Below are 19,529 nucleotides of genomic sequence, written 5' to 3' on the forward strand. Positions count from 1 at the left end.
TACAAAGTCTTCAAAATCCTACACAGGATTCCTCATGATTTTGGCGTAAAATTAAAAATGAGTGTTCAAATTGTTTTGCTCCTATTTTTAGTATAAAAAAAGTTCACTGAAATTTACACCAAAAAAACTAGTGTATATAAAAACTCCGGGTTGATGGACTGGAGCACGTTTGCACCAAAATTTGTGACAGAAATGATGAGGCAACCAAAAATATGTGGAACCTCCAAACCCTGACGACAATGGCGAACATAAAAAATAGGCAAAATCATGTAACATAGATTTTAAAAGAGGCACAAATTAAAAACAAAATTAAGCACACGTGAAAAACAGTTGACAAATAGCAAAAGCTAAACAGAAATAAAAGGGCAATAAAGAATCGAGCACAAAGTGGTGGTATCCATCAAAAATGAAATTTCAGCTTAGTTTACTCTTCACAGACATTTTTTTACTTGCTCTCACCTCCATACTGTAGCTGGTGTGTTTGTTGTCAAAGATCAGAGACTCTTGGATGAGTTGATGATCTCCTTCAAGTTTATCAATGTTGGTCTTGTAGGAGATGATATTCTGTTCATATTGCTTAAGGTGGTTCATCTGGTCTTCCAAGGAACTGCTGATGTCCACAGATATGCGACCGATCTCCTATATACAGGCATGTGAACAGAAACGTGTCATATAAAAGTCATTACGACTAAACGCAAGAATGTCACAGGGTATGTAATGACAGGATAGGGGCTCCTAGGCTGGCCCTCAGACTTGAGTCTCTGCGCTGTCCCTTATCTCGGAGGTAGGTTTGATGGTAACCAGGTCCAAGCCTCCAGCGTGACCCTAACTTATTTCCGAGCCTTGATCTTACTCCTCCTCTCCCACACTCTTCGGGTGAGCCAGAAAATACTAAGACAAAACCCCACAAAACGACACGGACATGGGAGAATATAAACCCGTACATGCAGCACTCAAAACACACAGGAGAGACAATATGTGTACTGGGGAACAACAAAAAAGGGGGTAAGTAATGCACAACAGGGGAACACTTACACCACTCAGAAGCACAATATGGATCACCATTAATAGGAAAATCACCAAGACTAGGATAGCTGGAGTATCTGGAGCTTATGCTGAAGCTATCATTGGCACATACAGGAGGGAAGCCGTGCTTTAAATAGGGGGGAGACAGCTGCATGAGGCAATTAGCAACCTGAGCTCTTAGGTCCTGCTCACCAGTCTGCAGAAATGAACTCCTGTAAAGCTGAAGATCAAGGAACCTGAACCAGCTGACACCCGGCCCTGGCTGAGCAATCCAGAAGCCTGAGGTTGCTTGTGGTGTGAACAGAGTCTGATGCCACAGTGCCAGCAGGTGTGTGCAAAGCCGAACATCGCATGACAGTGAGGCACCAAGGGAACCACCTTGAGGATGAAGACTGCCCAGGTCTTGCTGTCACATATTACATGACTTAGTGCCAGAAAAGGGCAGTGCAAAGCTTTCTCTCAACTCCACTGTGTATCGGTAATTGACATGTAATAGATGCACTTGCAAAAGCGAATCTTTGATTGTTGAGGACAGAGCCGTGTATTAGTCATTATATATTGGTAGCAAACATTTGAAGGTTGTACTAACCTCCATCTTGGACTGGATCCAAGGCCCAATGACATTGGCTTGTGCTGCAAATTGGCGACGCAAGCGCTCATTAGCCTGTTGGCGGGCCAGTTCCTCCTGCAGGGTTTGGTCTCTGTGGGGAACCAGTTGTTTCACCTGTTGAGAGTGAAAACGTCTTAAACATCTTAGTTCAGGAAATATTCTATAATATAGTTATTATTTCCATTCCCCGTTGGCTCACCGACTCCCACTTATTGGTAATATCCACGTGGCTGAGGACGGTGTATGGGTTAATTCCAGATAACTTGATTCCATAAGTCTGAGCAATTTTCTGAATTTCAGCCTGGATGCCCAAAATTGACATTTTTTCCTTGTCGGCCTCGGGGAGAGTTGCTTTGAATTGTTCATGTGCTGTAATGAGGCTCTGCAATAAAATAAATCAAGTCAATAATAATCAAGTCTTTGTTAAAATGCTTCAAAATTATCATTATGCATAGAAAATATAAAAAAAAAGTCCTCATTTACTATGCTCATTTCCTTTAATCTTATTTTTACCCAAAATTGCAATTAAAAACTTTGAGGAATGCAAAAAGAAATTCAATGTATTTCAACAAGATTTTTCCACCTTTTTACAATCCTGGCTAGGAGACTACTGGCTGGAGGACATAACAGCAGTACTGAGCAGTGCAGATGTGAATTCAGCTCTGGGGTGATGTAAAAGACTTGTTAGAAAGCTCAGCACAATCTTTCCTTTTTTTCCACTGCCTCTTTTCTCACTCAGCTCCTCATTTTTCCCCTCTTCAGAGAATATAATAGTCTTTGTATTCTGCCACCTCACTTTTCTGGCACTTTGTCTTGCTGAAGAGTTGAGCTGTTTCTTTTCACAGTGGATGCGGAGTTCAAAAAGTAGAGAGGAAGTGGCTCATAAGTGAAGAAGGAAGCAGAATTCTCTGATAAAATATATTGCCAAGTTTTTTATATTCGCTTGGAGGACATATCAGCAGTACTGAGCAGTGCAGATGTGAATCCAGCTTTAGGATGAAGTAAAAGACTTGTTAGAAAGCTCAGCACAATCTTTGTCTGTCTCCTTCACTCTGCTCCTCCTTTTTCCCCTCTCCATAGAGTATAATAGTCTTGGTATTCTGACACCTCACTTTTCTTGCACTTTGTCTTGCTCAAGAGTTGAGCTGTTTTTTCACCGTGGATGCGGAGTTCAGAAAGTAGAGAAGTGGCTCATAAGTGAAGAAGGAAGCAGAATTCTCTGATAAAATATATTGCCAAGTTTCATATATTTACTTGGGGGACATATCAGCAATACTGAGCAGTGCAGATGTGAATCCAGCTCTGGGATGAAGTAAAAGACTTGTTAGAAAGCTCCGCACAATCTTTCCTTTTCTCCCACTGTCTCTTTTCTCACTCTGATCCTCACTTTTCCCTTCTTCAGAGAATATAATAGTCTTTGTATTCTGACACCTCACTTTTCTGGCACTTTGTCTTGCTGAAGAGTGGGCTGTTTCTTTTTCACAGTGCATGCGGAGTTCAAAAAGTAGAGAGGAAGTGGCTCATAAGTAAATACGGAAGCAGAATTCTCTGATAAAATATATTGCCAAGGGTGTAATATTCGCTTACAGGACTTATCAACAGTACTGAGTAGTTCAGATGTGAATCCAGCGTTGGGATGAGGTAAAAGACTTGTTAGAAAGCTCAGCACAGTCTTTCTCTGTCTCCCTCTGCCTGTTTTCTCACTCTGCTCCTCCCTTTTCCCATCTCCAGAGAGTATAATAGTCTTTGTATTCTGACACCTAACTTTTCTTGCACTTTGCCAAATTTCTTATATTTGCTTGTACTATTAATTTCTGAAAAGTTTCTTGAAAGTACAGATTCCATTTAAAAACTAGAAAGCTACAATTGTGGTGATTACTTCATTGCCCTGCGAAGATTAATTGGGGTAATACGGTAGCTATGACTGATAGATGTAAATGCTGCTCACCTGGATCTCTTCAATACTGTGCACAATGAACATATCTTGCAGATCTTCCGTAGCTCCATCCATCCAGTTATTAAATGGAGCAGCTCTCTTGGCGAACTCAAGATACAGCTGGTCAATGGTTTCCAAAAGTTTCTCGACACGCTGGGAAGAAACATGAGATCTTCATTCTAAGTTAAATTCTTACAAAGAAATCACCTTTTAATATATTTTGTCAGGTATTCTACCTCGAGGGCATCTCTTCTCTTTTGTGTGAGGGTACCAAGAGAGTCCCACTGGTCACAGATAGCCTGGCAGCGACTATTGACAGCAGCAGCATCGTGATAGTCAAGTTCACTGTGGGAGGCACAAAGTTATTAGAAGCTTTTTCTAGACCAGTGATTACTGAAGCGGGATGGGAGATTGGATTTATATTAGTTAAACAATGAATACATGAACCTGAACCTATTTATGCATGCTGGACTGTTCATTTAGTGCCAGCTATAGCTTGTCTATGCTGGTCTGGAGAGGTGGATTTATCCATGCTTACTGGTGGTTGTGTCATGCATGGCTCTGCCATCCCTGAGCTGGTGTTTAGGTCTCTGGGGAGTAACCTGTTCGTTCTGGCCTTGTTTCGGGGGTCGTGCCGCCATATCTTGGTGCTGCTACCTCCGGGACGCTGCCAGTAATAATTCCGGCTCTGCTGCGTGCACTGTTCCTGTGAGAAGTTCTCTGTTTCTTGTCCTGCTACCCGGTACTGTTCGTCCTGACCTCCGTCCCTCTTGCCCGACCTAACCTCCATCCCTACTGTCCAATCTGATCAAACCTTCATTCCCCCGGCTTGTCCTAACCTCCGTCCCTCCTTCCCAACCTGTCCTCCGCACCTCCCAGTTCTCTGAACTCCGATCCTGTTCTGTGTACTCTCCTCCCTCCACTGTATTTACCTGCTCTCCCGGTATCCGACCTTGCCTCTATTCTTTGACTTTGACTTGCTTTCCCTTCGGTGCTGACGCGACATCCCGGCATTGACCCTGACTAATCACTATCCCTGCTCTTGTGTTAGCGACCTCTAGTGGGCTTCTGTCTAACTGCACTCAGGAGCTCTGAGCTACCTAAGTCCCTGCACCGCCTAGTGGTAGTTTGACAGGTTGCTTGTATTATCATTGTGAGCAGTTGTGGTGTTAACCCTTTTTGTCCTTTTGTTGCTGCCTTCATTTACTTTCCACTTTAGTTTCTTACGGTTTGTTCCTGAGTATGTGCAGAGTTCCTGGTATCCCTGTCTAAATCTGTGTTTGCCTGACACTACAACCCCTTCCTTCCTTGGGAAGGGGCGGGGTCAGCTTAGCTTTACTCGGGAATATAGAAAGGCATGAGACTCAGACATCTCCACCATTAGGGGTTATCCTCAGGACAGGGATAGTCTAGGGTCTCCTAGTGTGGGGAACACCTTAGCTTATACTCAGGAATATAGAAAGGCATGAGACTCAGACATCTCCACCATTAGGGGTTACCCTGAGGACAGGGATAGTCTAGGGTCCCCTAGCGTGGGGAACACCTTAGCTCAGACCTGGGCAAGGGGCGGCCCGCGCGCCACATCCGGCCCACCTACTCTCTGTGACCGGCCCGCCTGGTTCAGGGCGTCCTTGCTGGCCGGTCAGTGATGAGGGCAATCTGACCTGTTGTCCGGAGCTCCAGGCTCCGGGAGGCCCGTGGTCAGATTGCCCTCATCACACGCTGCGTGCTGGGTAGGGAACAGAGGACAGATCCTGCAGCTCCGCACAGTCAGTGCAGGCAGCGGGACGCAGGAATCTCTCCTCTGTTCCCTGCCCGACACCTTTCTCTGTGACACACATGCGCGCCCTGATACCGTCAGTACGGCGCGCGTGTGTGTCATTTGAAAAGTTCCTGCCCGGCAGGAGAAGAAGCTGCAGTGGCGGGGGCCTGTACGGAGAGAAGCAGCGGCGGGGGCTCCTAGGAATACAGCATCGGCGCAGCTCAGCGGGTGCTCGTACGGAGGTGCCTGAGGAGGGACAATAAGAAGAGAGAGGTGAGTGGTTACTAGTAACCTGCGGGGACAATGGGGCGCGGACGGGGGGGAAGCGGGGTAACTGTTGACAAATATTTGGCGTGTAGTGGTGTAGTATATGGGAATGTAGTTTTACAATGTGGTATATGGGGGGGGTGAAGTGGTGTAGTATATAGTGGTGTAGTTTTTATAGGGGTGTAGTGGTGTAGTATAATACAGTTGTATATAGGGGTGTAGTATAATACTACACCCCTATATACACCTGTATTATACTACACCCCTATATACACCTGTATTATACTACACCCCTATATAAACCTGTATTAAACTACACCCCTATATACACCTGTAATATACTACATCACTACACCCCTATATACACCTGTATTTTACTACACCCCTATATACACCTGTATTATACTACACCCCTATATACACCTGTATTATACTACACCCCTATATACACCTGTATTATACTACACCCCTATATACACCTGTATTATACTACACCACTACACCCCTATATACACCTGTAATATACTACATCACTACACCCCTATATACACCTGTATTATACTATACCCCTATATACATCACTACACCCCTATATACACCTGTATTATACTATACCCCTATATACACCTGTATTATACTACACCACTACACCCCTATATACACCTGTAATATACTACATCACTACACCCCTATATACACCTGTATTTTACTACACCCCTATATACACCTGTATTATACTACACCCCTATATACACCTGTATTATACTACACCCCTATATACACCTGTATTATACTACACCACTACACCCCTATATACACCTGTATTATACTACACCACTACACCCCTATATACACCTGTAATATACTACATCACTACACCCCTATATACACCTGTATTATACTATACCCCTATATACATCACTACACCCCTATATACACCTGTATTATACTACTAGCTGTACTACCCGGCTTTGCCCGGGTTAATAACTGCTGCCCGGGATAGTAACTGTCTTTCTGTTTCTCTCCCATTCTCTGTCTGTCTCCCCCTCTGTATATATCTCTCTGTCTCTCTCTTTGTCTGTCTCTTTCCCTGTCTGTCTCTGACTGTCCCTGTCTCTTTCTCCGTCTGTCTCAATCTCTTTCCCTATCTGTCTATCTCTTTCCCTGTCTGTCTCTGTCTCTCTCTCTCTTTCCCTGTCTGTCTCTTTCCCTCTCTTTCCCTGTCTGTCTCTTTCCCTCTCTTTCCCTGTCTGTCTCTTTCCCTCTGTCTCTTTCCCTGTGTCTGTCTCTTCATCTGTCTCTTTACCTGTCTTTGTCTGTCTCTTACCCTGTCTGTCTCTTTCCCTCTCTTTTCCTGTCTGTCTGTTTCCCTGTGTCTGTCTCTGTCTCTTTGTCTGTGTGTATCTCTTTACCTGTCTGTGTCTGTCTCTTAACCTGTCTTTCTCTTTCCCTCTCTTTCCCTGTCAGTCTGTCTCTTTCCCTGTCAGTCTGTCTCTTTGTCTGTGTCTGTCTCTTTGTGTCTGTCTCTTACCCTGTCTGTGTCTGTTTCTTACCCTGTCTGTGTCTGCCTCTTTCCCTGTCTGTGTCTGTATCTTAACCTGTCTGTCTCTTTCCCTGTCAGTCTGTCTCTTTGTCTGTGTCTGTCCCTTTGTGTCTGTCTCTTACCCTGTCTATGTCTGTTTCTTACCCTGTCTGTGTCTGCCTCTTTCCCTGTCTGTGTCTGTCTCTTTCCCTGGCTGCATTGTGACCTGAAGTTCTGGCTGCACTGTGGCCCCAGCTCCATTTGCTTTAATGGAGGCAGGGTTTTGGCGAATAACTGTAAAGAGCGAGGTTAAAATTTCCCCTCGAAACATAGCCTATGACGCTCTCGGGGTCCAGAAGTGTGAGTGTGCAAAATTTTGTGGCTGTAGCTGCGACGGTGCAGATGCCAATCCCGGACATACACACACACACACACACACACACACACACACATTCATTCAGCTTTATATATTAGATACCCCTATATACACCTGTATTATACTACACCACTACACCCCTATATACACATGTAATATACTACATCACTACACCCCTGTATACACCTGTATTATACTACACCACTACACCCCTATATACACCTGTATAATACTACACCCCTATATACACCTGTATTATACTACACCCCTATATACACCTGTATGATACAGGTGTATATAGGAGTGTAGTGGTGTAGTATAATACAGGTGTGTATATAGGGGTGTAGTGGTGTAGTATAATACAGGTGTGTATATAGGGGTGTAGTATAATACAGGTGTATATAGGGGTGTACTGGTGTAGTATAATACAGGTGTATATAGGGGTGTACTGGTGTAGTATAATACAGGTGTATATAGGGGTGTAGTATAATACAGGTGTAGTATAATACAAGTGTAGTATATAGGGGTGTAGTGATGTAGGTTATCACAGGTGTAGTATATAGTGATGTATATTACAGATGTATATAGGGGTGTAGTGATATAGTATATAGTGGTATAGTATATAGAGGTGTAGTTTATTACAGGTGTAGTGTATAGGGATGTATATTACAGGTGTAGTTTATTACAGGTGTAGTGATGTAGTATATGGGGATTGTGTGTGTATGTATGTATACATTGTGTGTATGTGTATATATATATTATATACACACACAGTATATATATATATATGCGTGTTCGTGTGTGTGTGTATATGTATATATATATATTATATATATGTAGAACCGAGTTAACGAGTTAATTATATTAGTTCGGCCCTCTAAAACCATCCCAATTTCTCATGCGGCCCCATGGGAAAATTAATTGCCCAAGGCATGAGACTCAGGCATCTCCACCATTAGGGATAACCCTGAGGACAGGGGTAGTCTAGGGTCCCCTAGCGTGGTGAACAGCATAGGAACACCTTCTCCCTTGCTATCCTACAGTCCCTGACTGTTTGTTAGGAGAAGATTGAGCATCCTCCATCATTTTTTTTTATTTGCTTCCAAGCAAAACTGATGATAAAAACTGACACACCGACTGAACAGTGATCAAAATCGGAACAATACTGGTCACTTTTTTTGCATACAAGAAAAAACGGCAAACTTCTGAATGAGCCCTAATGATCCTCGCTATTACCAGTTCTTAGGGATGTAAGCACATGGCTCAAGGAACAATATGATTAATGACGACTGCCTTTGACCACCGTACTACTTATATTACCTATATAAGTCAAACTTGGTCAGAGAACAATAGGGATAATGATGATCTGCCTTTAACTATCCTTTTGCCATTTCCGTAGACAAGTATTTGATTAGAAAATAATAAAATAAAACTCTACTTTGTGACTATCCAGCACTTTGACGTATTCAATTACATACAAAGTTTTGTCTCATTAGATGGATTTTTGGTGTTTGGACGCCAACTTTTTATACTATTTGTATGACACCGGCCAAAAAGTAATTGGATTTTAATATTAATGATTCTAAGTTATGTTTCATTAACTATTTATAAACTGTAATTGAATTAGCTTAACTCACTTCAGCTCCTGAGCAATGGCCGCGATCTGTTCCACGCGGTCCTGGTGGGCAGCTAGATCACTCTCGAAGGCTTCATGTTTGCGCACAAGAGCTCTAATCTCCATCAGAGAGGCCGATTCATAATCTTTTTGGGTCAGCAGTTCTTCCTTTCCTGCACATTGCAAAAGGATATATTAAGCGAAAAGCATCAACCTATTCTTCGTACTACAAATAATTTACAATATGAATTAGTATAGATTAGGTTCTCAGACATGGCATCCCCTTTTCATCAGTGGTGGGCAACCGGTAGCCAACTGCTTCCCTTGCAACTTTTGGATTCTTTCATCTGTTTATAGAATATCAGCATATACTGTTCTGCGATATATACTAATGGAATATACATAGGATTTGTCCCATAGACAGTGAATGGAGACAAACTGTGGCTATCATTAGCCGGTTTCCCCATTTTCAGAGCCCCAAGGTCTGGGCATGCTAGCGGTTATAGTACAGTGCGCCTCTGCACTCCTTGCACTCCCCCCTTGCAAGGACGCACTGCCACTTACCGCCATGGACGACTCCCGCCGTCCATGCACTCCTCTACGTGGGTGCCTCCTTCTTCCCCCTCCCCAAGTCTGTGTGTGCATCACAGGTCCTCCGGCAGTCCTCCTAGGGTGTGTGCGCGCGCACCACTGCCCTTATCTTAAAGGGGCAGTGAGCCACCCCTATGAAGTGCCTCTCAGCCTATTGCTGAGAGGCACTGGGTACTTCAAGCACTCTCCCACTAGGGGAGGTGCCTAATCAACGCCCCTGCTTAGCTAGTTATTGTCCAGTACTCTAGCCAGCTAGTTGTCAGGCCTCCTTGTCTGTCCTTTCCTGCCCTGTTTGCACCTGGTGCCAATCCTGCCTCCCTGTCCATCCTGTCTGTGCTATCTGCCTCAACCACTCCGATGGTCCCTGCCTTGCTAGTGACCCTGCCTGTGCCATCGGCCTCAGCCACTCCAATGGTCCCAGCCTTGCTAGTGACTCTGCCTGTCCATTCTGCGTATGCTGTCTGCCTCAAGCTACCCTGGTGGTCGCTGTATTCACTTGAGACTCAGCTCTGTCTGCCCCTGCCCTGGGGGTCAGCTACCACTGTCTCGATCTTTATCCCACATAAAGAGTAGGCCCGGGGTCTCCCTGTAGTCCATTGGATCCTCTTTTGCTCACCACAGTACCATCTCCGGTGGTGAGCATTACAGATCTTCGGCTATGAGTAAGTTATCGCAATTCATATGGATAGGGATAACTTACTATTAGCCTCATGAGTCTCGTGCTGTCTACCTTGACTTTACTGCTGAGGGTGCTGAGGGCAATATTGACTGCCGTGGTCACGTCTTTACTCGCAGAGAGCAGAAGAGTGACGGCACTGCGGGGGCTTCAGCAGATAAGTAATGAATATTTTACAGTTTACATAGTATTACCAGCCTTTGCCCTAATTTTTGTATGAAACTGGAGTGTCCAATAAACTTGTTGACTCTTCGTGTCCACCTACCTCTGGTCCAGGACTCATGAAGAGAGGCCTTCTGTTTAAACTTTTCGGCCAGATGCTCCAGTCTCTCCAGTCTCCTGATTTCTAGAAGAAGCCACTCTTCATAACCCTTTTCTACTTGCTCAAGACCTTTCCAAGCATTGGCAATATCCTGATTTATAAAAATTATTTGTTTTCACATAATGCACAATTCCATTTTTGTTTTTAATTAATTACGCGACACAACTCCATTTATTCCTTGGTATTTTATACTTACAGAAACCATCTTGCCTTCGGATGGCATGAAAGCAGGACGGTTGCTGAGCCTCAGTTTGGTTTGCAGGGTGTTGAAGTTGATTTCCAGCTGGCACTTCTCTTGGACACGGGGCGGCTTGTGAACTCTTCTGTAATCTCTGAAGTCCTCCAGTTTCTTTTGCATGGCACCCATTGATTGCTCTGGGGTTTTGTTTTCCAACCATGGGATAGTACGGCGAATCCATTCCAGGAGCTAAAGAAAGTCGACAAAAGTCGTAATAGAGATCAGAATAGTAGGACTATTTAGAAAACTTCGTGTTCTGTTATTTTCAATTTTTGCACATTCTCGACATTTTAGCTTGAAGTGACTGTTATTCCCATTATACCAATTTTGTTATAGTCAATATCAGCTACAGTATGTATTAATAGTATTTCTTTCCGGGACGCACCATTTGCAAAAGAGTCAAGATGAGCATTTGTATTCTACCACTGAATTTTTCATTTTTTGTAGTGGATGGTGTCAGTGGAGGCTTACCCCAGGGATGGTATCAGTGAAGGGAGGCTTCCCCCGGGGATGGTATCAGTGGAGGTGTCCCTTGGGGTTGGTATCAGTGGAGGATTCTCCTGGGGATGGTGTCAGTGGAGGCATCCCCTGGGAATGGTATCAGTGAAGGGAGGCTTCCCCCAGGGATGGTATCAGTGGAGGCTTGCCCTGGGCATGGTATCAGTGGACGCTTCCCCCTTTTCTTACTGTCACATAGCTTATGAGGTTCTCAAACTACACTGGGCACCCCTACCTGAGGGACCTCAAAGGAGCCACAAAGGCTGCCTTTTTGCTAAGGATGCCCTTGTTTCCTACACTGTAAGCTAAGCAACGCTACTCAATGCCAAGCAGCAACAGCAAATAAGATTTTAGGGTATATAAAATGTTAGTAATATCTAATTCATCTATGAATAAACTGCTTCTTAAAACATGGGGTTCATATTTGGGGTCAAAATTGTCAAAAATGATATAGGAAAGCTAGCTGAGGTTCAAAAATTGAGGGTAAAGGCCCTGTCACACACAGATAAATCTGCGGCAGATCTGTGGTTGCAGTGACATTGTGGACAATCAGTGCCAGGTTTGTGGCTGTGTACAAATGGAACAATATGTCCATGATTTCACTGCAACCACAGATCTGCCAAAGATTTATCTCTGTGTGTGACGGGGCCATAACACTAATAAATAGGATTTGCAGACTATCTTAGGCCAGGTCCGCATGTTTTATACACTTGTTCTGAGTACAAACACTGTCAGGCCCGACCACAGGTCCTCCTCCTACTCAATAGCTTCACATTCATATATGAGGCTGTTGAGTTCAAGTGAGGAGACCCACGACTGAAATCAAGGTCTGTATTTGGACCATCAATGACAGATATACAAAATAGGCCTTACAATGAGAGGCTTGAAAAATAGAAGTCATATGGCTAAAAAACTCCTTAGAGGAGATCTTATCCACGTGTAACAAAATGTACGGTCAATATAGAGAGTTGCCATATAATTTATTAATTTCAAGAACAGAGGACATTCTTTTTCCTTTCCATGTGGAAAGTATCACGATTCCTCTGTGCAGAGCATCTTGCACACAGGTGATGCTCTGCTGCGCCTTCCTGAATTATGGAGCTGGCAGTGACATTATTCCTCTGTGCAGAGCGTCTTGCAAACGGGTGATGCTCTGCTGCACATTTCTGAACTACAGAGTTGGCCGTGACATATTTTCTTTGTGCAGAGAATTTTGCATTTGGAGATCCTCTGCTGTGCTACTCTGAGCACTAGCTGACAGGTTGTTTGACAGCACAGGATTCCATGCAGGTTCTGGGAGGTGCTGATTACTCAGATCTTCCACCTTCCTGATAATTGCTCTGCTTCATTACTGAGCATGCTCCCCCAGAACCTCGCCAGTCATACTCTCTGGTTCTGCAGTTGTGCTCTTGGCTTGTGTTTGTGCTCTGATCGAAGTTTTTTGACCCTGAACCGTTATGTGACTCCTCTCTGCCTGCTTCCTGTTCTTATGATTACCTCCTGGTTTCTGACCTCGGACCATCACCTGACCATGTCTCTGTCTGCTCCCTGAATCTAATACGCACTCTCCTGGAGTTCTGACCCTCGGCCTGTGACTTCACTGCGTTTCTGCTTACTCCCTGTGTCCTGTCGTGTCCTCCTGTTTCCTGACCCCAGCTTGTCTGACTACCCTTCTGTCTATAAAGGCCAACACGGTGGCTCAGTGGTTATCACTGCAGCCTTGCAGCGCTGGGGTCCTGGGTTCAAGTCTCACTAAGACAACATCTGCAAGGAGTTTGTATGTTCTCCCCGTGTTTGTGTGGGTTTCCTCTGGGGTCTCCGGTTTCCTACCACACTTCAAAGACATACAGATAGGGAATTTAGATTGTAAGCCCCAATGGGGACAGTGTTCCCAATGTATGTAAAGCGCTATGGAATTAATGGCGCTATATAAATGAATAAATATTATTATATTATTATTATAATATCCGTAAGTAGTGACTAGCATCACAGAAAGAAGGCAATTGTACCATCAATCTAAGAAAGGGTTCTTTACAGTTAGAGCAGTCAAACTATGGAATGCCCAAGTCCGAGAGATAGTAATGGCAATATGTGAATATGAAATCATTCAAACAAGGGCTAGATGCTTATATAATAATAAATAACTTAGAATTCTAAATAATGTATTATTCTATTATATATCATTGATTTGAGAAAAACTGAATTTCATGTCTATGTAGATATTGCAGGGGAGATCATCGATGTAACGTAATTAGTTTGTTTTTTTTTAATATCCATAAAGTCAAGAATAGAAGTAATGGAGCATTACACTAACCTCACTTGCTAACTTTTCATATTCTTCCATCAACTTTTCATTTTCCTGGTTCACTGCAAGAACCTTACAGATCCTGTTTGCTGCAGTCTCAGCCTGCGGGAAAAGGGTATAATTAGGTAAATTGCAGACAAAAATACTGTCAATGGAATCACTCCTTATAAGTTTATCGATTGATTACGACTATTATTACCTGCTCGGCTCCAGCAAACGCATGATAGAAGCAGGACACGTAAGTCATGATTGCCTTCTCGTCTGGCTTGGGTGTATTCACAATATCTGGAGGAAGCAATAAATAACGTATAGTGTAATATACGCGTCCGTTTTATCCTACACTTCTACTTTTTTTAAAAAAAAAAATTACAAACCTTCTGCGTCCAACATCTTGGGAATATCCAAGAACTTTTCTGCTACATCAAAGGCAGTGTTCAGGTTACCAATGGGGTCATCCTATAGGGATTGTCAATTAGAACATATTATTATTGCATGGGACAATAAATGTGCAGAACAATGTATCAACATTCCGAAAATAAAACCATGTACGTCACATCGGTATCTGAACAAATCCTCTAAGCACAGGGAGTCACAACAGATCTGTGAGCTGCTGATGTCACGTTTTTACTAATGAAACTAGTGATATAGATAGTGCTTTATCCTCCAATGAGTCCATTTTTTAAGTGATCCGATGTGCCAGTCATGAGAAATTTAGTGTAGAAGGCATATGCAAATCATTCTGAAAAGTCAAAGGGGGTGTGTCAATGCACTTGAGCAATTTATTCTAAGTGCATTGACACACCCCCAGTGCAATTCCTGTCTAATTTACGGTTTCAATGCAAAATTTCTCATGAGAGGTACATCGGATCTGTAAAAAAAATTATCATTTTAATTGATGAACAAGCACTTATCCAGCCACATTATTACTTCCATATGCAAAAATGTGCCCTTTAAGGAAATAAGGCTTTGAAAATAAGGATGAATCTTCCCCCTAATAATGATGACCATGGTAAGAGCTGTCTGTACCTTTCTCAGCTTTGAGTAGTCAATGAGGTCAGGTCTGTGTCTATGGATGAGAGCGCACAGTGCCAAGCCATCCTTCCAGCTGTACAGAAGAGAAAAGACCAAGGAAAAGAGAAGATTGATGAATACGATTTTCATACAAAACAAGAGTATCTTAAAGAGAAGTCATGGGAAAAGGTCCTTTAAAGGGTCGATATTGACTGCCAAGACTGCTATGTCCTCTAGGAGACAGTAAAGATCCTGCTCTCTTTGCATACAAAAGAAGGCAGAAACTGTATTTTATCATTTCTGCCTTCCTCATTGCCCTACACACAGTCCATTTATGAGTTATACAATTGTAGTAAAGGCAGGGGCACTTCCATTGATCCCAGAGACCAAGTTTCCAACAGGTGAGAGGTCTCATGAGTCATGACCATGTCTCTTTGCATACTAAGGAAGGCAGAAACTGTATTTTATCATTTCTGCCTTCCTCGTTGCCCTACACACAGTGCATTTATGAGTTACATAACTACAATAGAGGCAGGGGCGCATCCATTCATCCCAGCGACCAAGTGTCCAACGGGTGAGAGGTCTCATGACCATGTCTCTTTGCATACAAAAGAAGGAAGAAACTGTATTTTATCATTTCTGCCTTCCTCATTGCTCTACACACAGTGCATTTATGAATTATATAACTGCAATAGAGGCAGGGGCGCTTCTATTGATCCCAGCGACCAAGTGTCCCTACGGGTGAGAGGTCTCATGAGTCATGACCATGTCTCTTTGCATACTAAGGAAGGCAGAAACTGTATTTTATCATTTCTGCCTTCCTTATCGCCCTACACACAGTGCATTTATGAGTTATATAACTGCAACAGAGGCAGGGGCGCTTCCATTGATCCCAGCGACCAAGTGTCCAATGGGTGAGAGGTCTCATGACCATGTAGCTGTGTCTGGTCTAGCTAGCACAGCCCCGATGGGTGAGAGATAGCGCAGCCCAGATGGTGAGAATGATCACTTATTGTGGCTGTTTTACTTGTCACTGTAGATTCTAGAATAAGGGAAAAAAGGTGTTTTTTTTGTTTTTTCCTATGGGATATGTCATAAAAAATGAAGTAAAAATAAACAGTACAATAATAAACTAACATGATAAAAAAATATTCCAAAAATATGTCAGTAAATGACTGTAAATTATTCATAAAGAGCTGCCACGACATGCTGACCTAAACTAATAACTGTCGTGAACTGGTGGAAAAAAAAATGCAATTTTGTATTTAGGATTATGATTTTACTTCTTTACAATAGTTTAAATATGAAATAAAGGGTTTTATTTTTTATTTTTTAACATAAAATGTAATTTTATCCATTGGAAGCAACAACCAAAGAAACGTTAGATTAGAAATGAGCGGGATCGGCCAATCATCGGCTGACCAAGTAATTGATAGAAATGTATAAAGTTAATTAATATAGCATTATTATTATTATAGAAATATATTATAAAGTATAAAATTATATTAACATATTACAGCAACTAATCTATGTGGATCAGTCCTGATAATGCAATATTAGTAAAAAAAAACCAATTTGATGGGCTAATGTGATAATATCACAGGATGACGACACAGAGCCTTTAATTTAGTCACAATTTAATTAAAGAAGGTTTCTAGGACTTTAAAGGGGTCGTAAACTACTAAGACAACCCCTTCTGATTCAATATGTTTCCCCCAGGTAAAATAATAAAGCCTATACTCACCTCCCGTACTAGCAGTAATCCCTAGGTTCGCGGTGTCTGAGCTCACATAGGGTTGTGATGTCATGCGAGCCCCACGACCAATCAGCGCCGGATTTCTTCTCCCCGCCTTTGAATCAAATGAACAATCAACAGGAAGTGAGGGCTGCGGCTGCTATCACTTCCTGTTGATTACATAGTTTGGTCCGAAGGCGGGGAGATAAAAGTCGGCGCTGATTGGATGCGGGACTAACGGACATCACAATTCCCCGTGAGCCCCGGAACAACGTACCTGGACATGACAGGTACGGGAGGTGAGTATTGGCTTTATTATTTTACCAGGGGGAAATATGTTGAATCAGAAAGGGTTGTCCTAGTAGTGGACAACTCCTTAAAGTTTGATTATATCTCCTTATAATACTTCATCAACATCGGATTGGTAAAGTGTTCGATCAAATAACTAAAGGTATCGAGGAATCGGAAGTAGTACTGCAAGTTCGCTCCTTGTCTCTTAGATGTGAGGGAGCTTGCAGTACCACTTATGGCCACTAAACTATAAATGGAGCTGTGCCATTTATGGTGAACCCCCAAATTTATACTCAGGTAATTGGTGGAGGTGCTGAGAGTAAGGGGTACTTTGCACGTTGCGACATCGCTACTGTGATATCGTCGGGGTCAAATCGAAAGTGCCGCACATCCGGCGCCGGTAACGATGTCGCAACGTGTAAAGCCTAGATGCGCCGATAAACGATCACAAAAGCGTTGTAAATCGGTGATCTGTGTAGCGTCGGTCATTTCCATAATGTCGCACCAATAGGAGATACGATGTTGTTCCTCGTTCCTGCGGCAGCACACATCGCTGTGTGTGAATCCGCAGGAGCGAGGAACATCTCCTTACCTGCCTCCACCGGCTATGCGGAAGGAAGGAGGTGGGCGGGATGTTTACTTCCCGCTAATCTCCGCCCCTCCGCTTCTATTGGCCGCCTGCAGTATGACGTCGCTGTGACGCCGCACGACCCGCCCCCTTAGGAAGGAGGCGGGTCGCCGGACAGAGCGACGTCGCAGGGCAGGTAAGTGCGTGTGAAGCTGCCGTAGCGATAATGTTCCCTACGGCAGCTATCACAAGATATCGCATGTGCGACGGGGGCGGGTACTATCACGCTCGGCATCACTAGCATCGGCTAGCGATGTCGCAACGTGCAAAGTACCCCTTAGACCTCCACTGATCTGATATTGACACCCACCCTACGGATTAATCATCAACATTAATAGATTATTCTCACGATGAGTCTTCCCATTTTCCTGTTTTCCAGGGGGTGGGTGCTCCTAAATAATTGACAGTTGTATGGTCAAGTCTATGGATTGAATGATATGTCCTCCGATGCTCCTATCAAGAGCAGCCTTACCACTGCAACATTGGAGGAGCACAGAGGTAACAAAACTGACCAGGTCTAATGAATCAGCCAGCTTCAGAGCAGCACTTGCAAGCTCCATGATAAAGAGCTTGGAAGCGCTGCACTCATTACTTAGGAAACTGACCACCTCTGATAAACTCAGTAGTGGACGTGTGACCTAGGGAAAGAGCAGCAAGCTATAAAATCAAATTAATAATCCCTTCTGAGTATTTTTAATGAGGGGTAGCTTGCAAAATGTCTTGTTTTACCAAGTATTTTGGAAATTTATTGAGGAAAAAAACACTTTAATCTCAAGGCTGATGATGTTCCTGATGATTTCTCTCTTTTCACTGACATGTAAGTAAGGAGTATGTGAGTCCTTGCACTTTTAACATCCTGTGTTCCCATCAGACAATTTTAGGCTGTGAATACTTTTAGTGCATTTTACTTGTCTTCCACCGTCCCTGAGAATATTGTTAGCCGCACCGTGGGGTAAAAATAGTTGTCCTGACTGATGTCAGCAGATGCACCCTGCAGTTTTCTCTCCTAAGCAGATTCCAGGGAGGGTTGTCAGAATGAGCCCGAGCTTATTACAGCAGCCAAAGTCACATAACGTAAGGGCAGGAATGGAGATCTGTCTTTGATCCGGGGTATTGGGAAAGGAGAATGTGTAAAGATTTTAGAGTCTTGGCACCTAGTAAATCTGTCGCTCTGTATAGTCAGGTAGGATACGGTATCTTCACACTGAGTCTTTTCGTAGAGTTTTCAGAGCAGAAACGCCAAGTTTTTGGGGAGTTTTGAGTTTTTGTGGAGGATCTGGAGAGTTTTCACTCAGTTTCTGCTTCAAAACCTCCATGAGAAACTCTACAGGCACATAGCCAAAGGAGTAAAAATAGTAGAGACAACAAACTCAAAATCGGTCCAAAAATTTAAGGATTGAAAGTAGAATTATAGGCTATGTTCGAGGCATGGATTTCCCATGGAGAATCAACCATGAATTTTTTTTCACAAGACTTGCAAAAGAAATCCATGTCATATGAAGAACGGCTAAAAGAAGTAGAGATGTTTAGTTTGAAAAAAAGAAGGCTGAGAGGAGACTTAATAGCGGTCTACAAATATCTGAAAGGAAGTCACAGGGTAGAGAGAACCACCCTATTCTCATTAGGACAAGGAAGTACAAGAAGCGATGGGATGAAACTAAGAGGAAGGAGATTCAGATTAGACATTAGGAAAAACTTCCTGACAGTTAGGGTAGTCAGAGAGTGGATCAGGCGACCACGGGAGGTGGTGAGCTCTCCATCAATGGAAAGCTTTAAGTGGAAACTGGATAAACATATAGCTGGGATGATTTAGGAAAGCTTGCACTCGCAGGGGGTTGGACCCGATGGCCCTTGAGGTCCCTTTCAACTGTAGCATTCTATGATTCTATGAAATCTGAAGCTTAAAGGGGTTATACATCTCCATCGGAGATGTGCAGTGCCAATGGCGTTACGACATCACACACCTACAGAGACATGTTCAGGATCTGGAGATATCATGCACATGTCCTTCTCTTATGAATCTGTGTCTTGGCAAGTGTTTGGGGTCGTCACATCATTGACACCACTAGAGATGAGCAAACTCAAGGTTTGGTGTTCGTATCAAACACAGACTTTACAAA

At 43.3% G+C, this 19,529-nt stretch overlaps 1 protein-coding gene across 1 annotated transcript in view; it reads right to left on the minus strand.

Moving 5' to 3' along the window:
- ACTN3 (actinin alpha 3) overlaps positions 1-19,529 on the minus strand; it is a 94,491-nt gene that overhangs the window by 3,246 nt on the left and 71,716 nt on the right. Inside the window, exons 6-17 of the mRNA XM_075326327.1 lie at positions 14,771-14,849; positions 14,119-14,200; positions 13,944-14,029; positions 13,754-13,846; positions 10,900-11,130; positions 10,647-10,794; positions 9,137-9,287; positions 3,809-3,917; positions 3,585-3,725; positions 1,836-2,018; positions 1,616-1,750; positions 460-639 (exon numbers count right to left, since the gene is read on the minus strand). Of these exons, the coding sequence (XP_075182442.1) occupies positions 460-639; positions 1,616-1,750; positions 1,836-2,018; positions 3,585-3,725; positions 3,809-3,917; positions 9,137-9,287; positions 10,647-10,794; positions 10,900-11,130; positions 13,754-13,846; positions 13,944-14,029; positions 14,119-14,200; positions 14,771-14,849 (1,618 nt within the window). The remainder of the gene's footprint in view (positions 1-459; positions 640-1,615; positions 1,751-1,835; positions 2,019-3,584; positions 3,726-3,808; positions 3,918-9,136; positions 9,288-10,646; positions 10,795-10,899; positions 11,131-13,753; positions 13,847-13,943; positions 14,030-14,118; positions 14,201-14,770; positions 14,850-19,529) is intronic.

The sequence above is a fragment of the Anomaloglossus baeobatrachus genome, chromosome 10, assembly GCF_048569485.1.
Source record: "Anomaloglossus baeobatrachus isolate aAnoBae1 chromosome 10, aAnoBae1.hap1, whole genome shotgun sequence".
NCBI lineage: Eukaryota > Metazoa > Chordata > Amphibia > Anura > Aromobatidae > Anomaloglossus > Anomaloglossus baeobatrachus.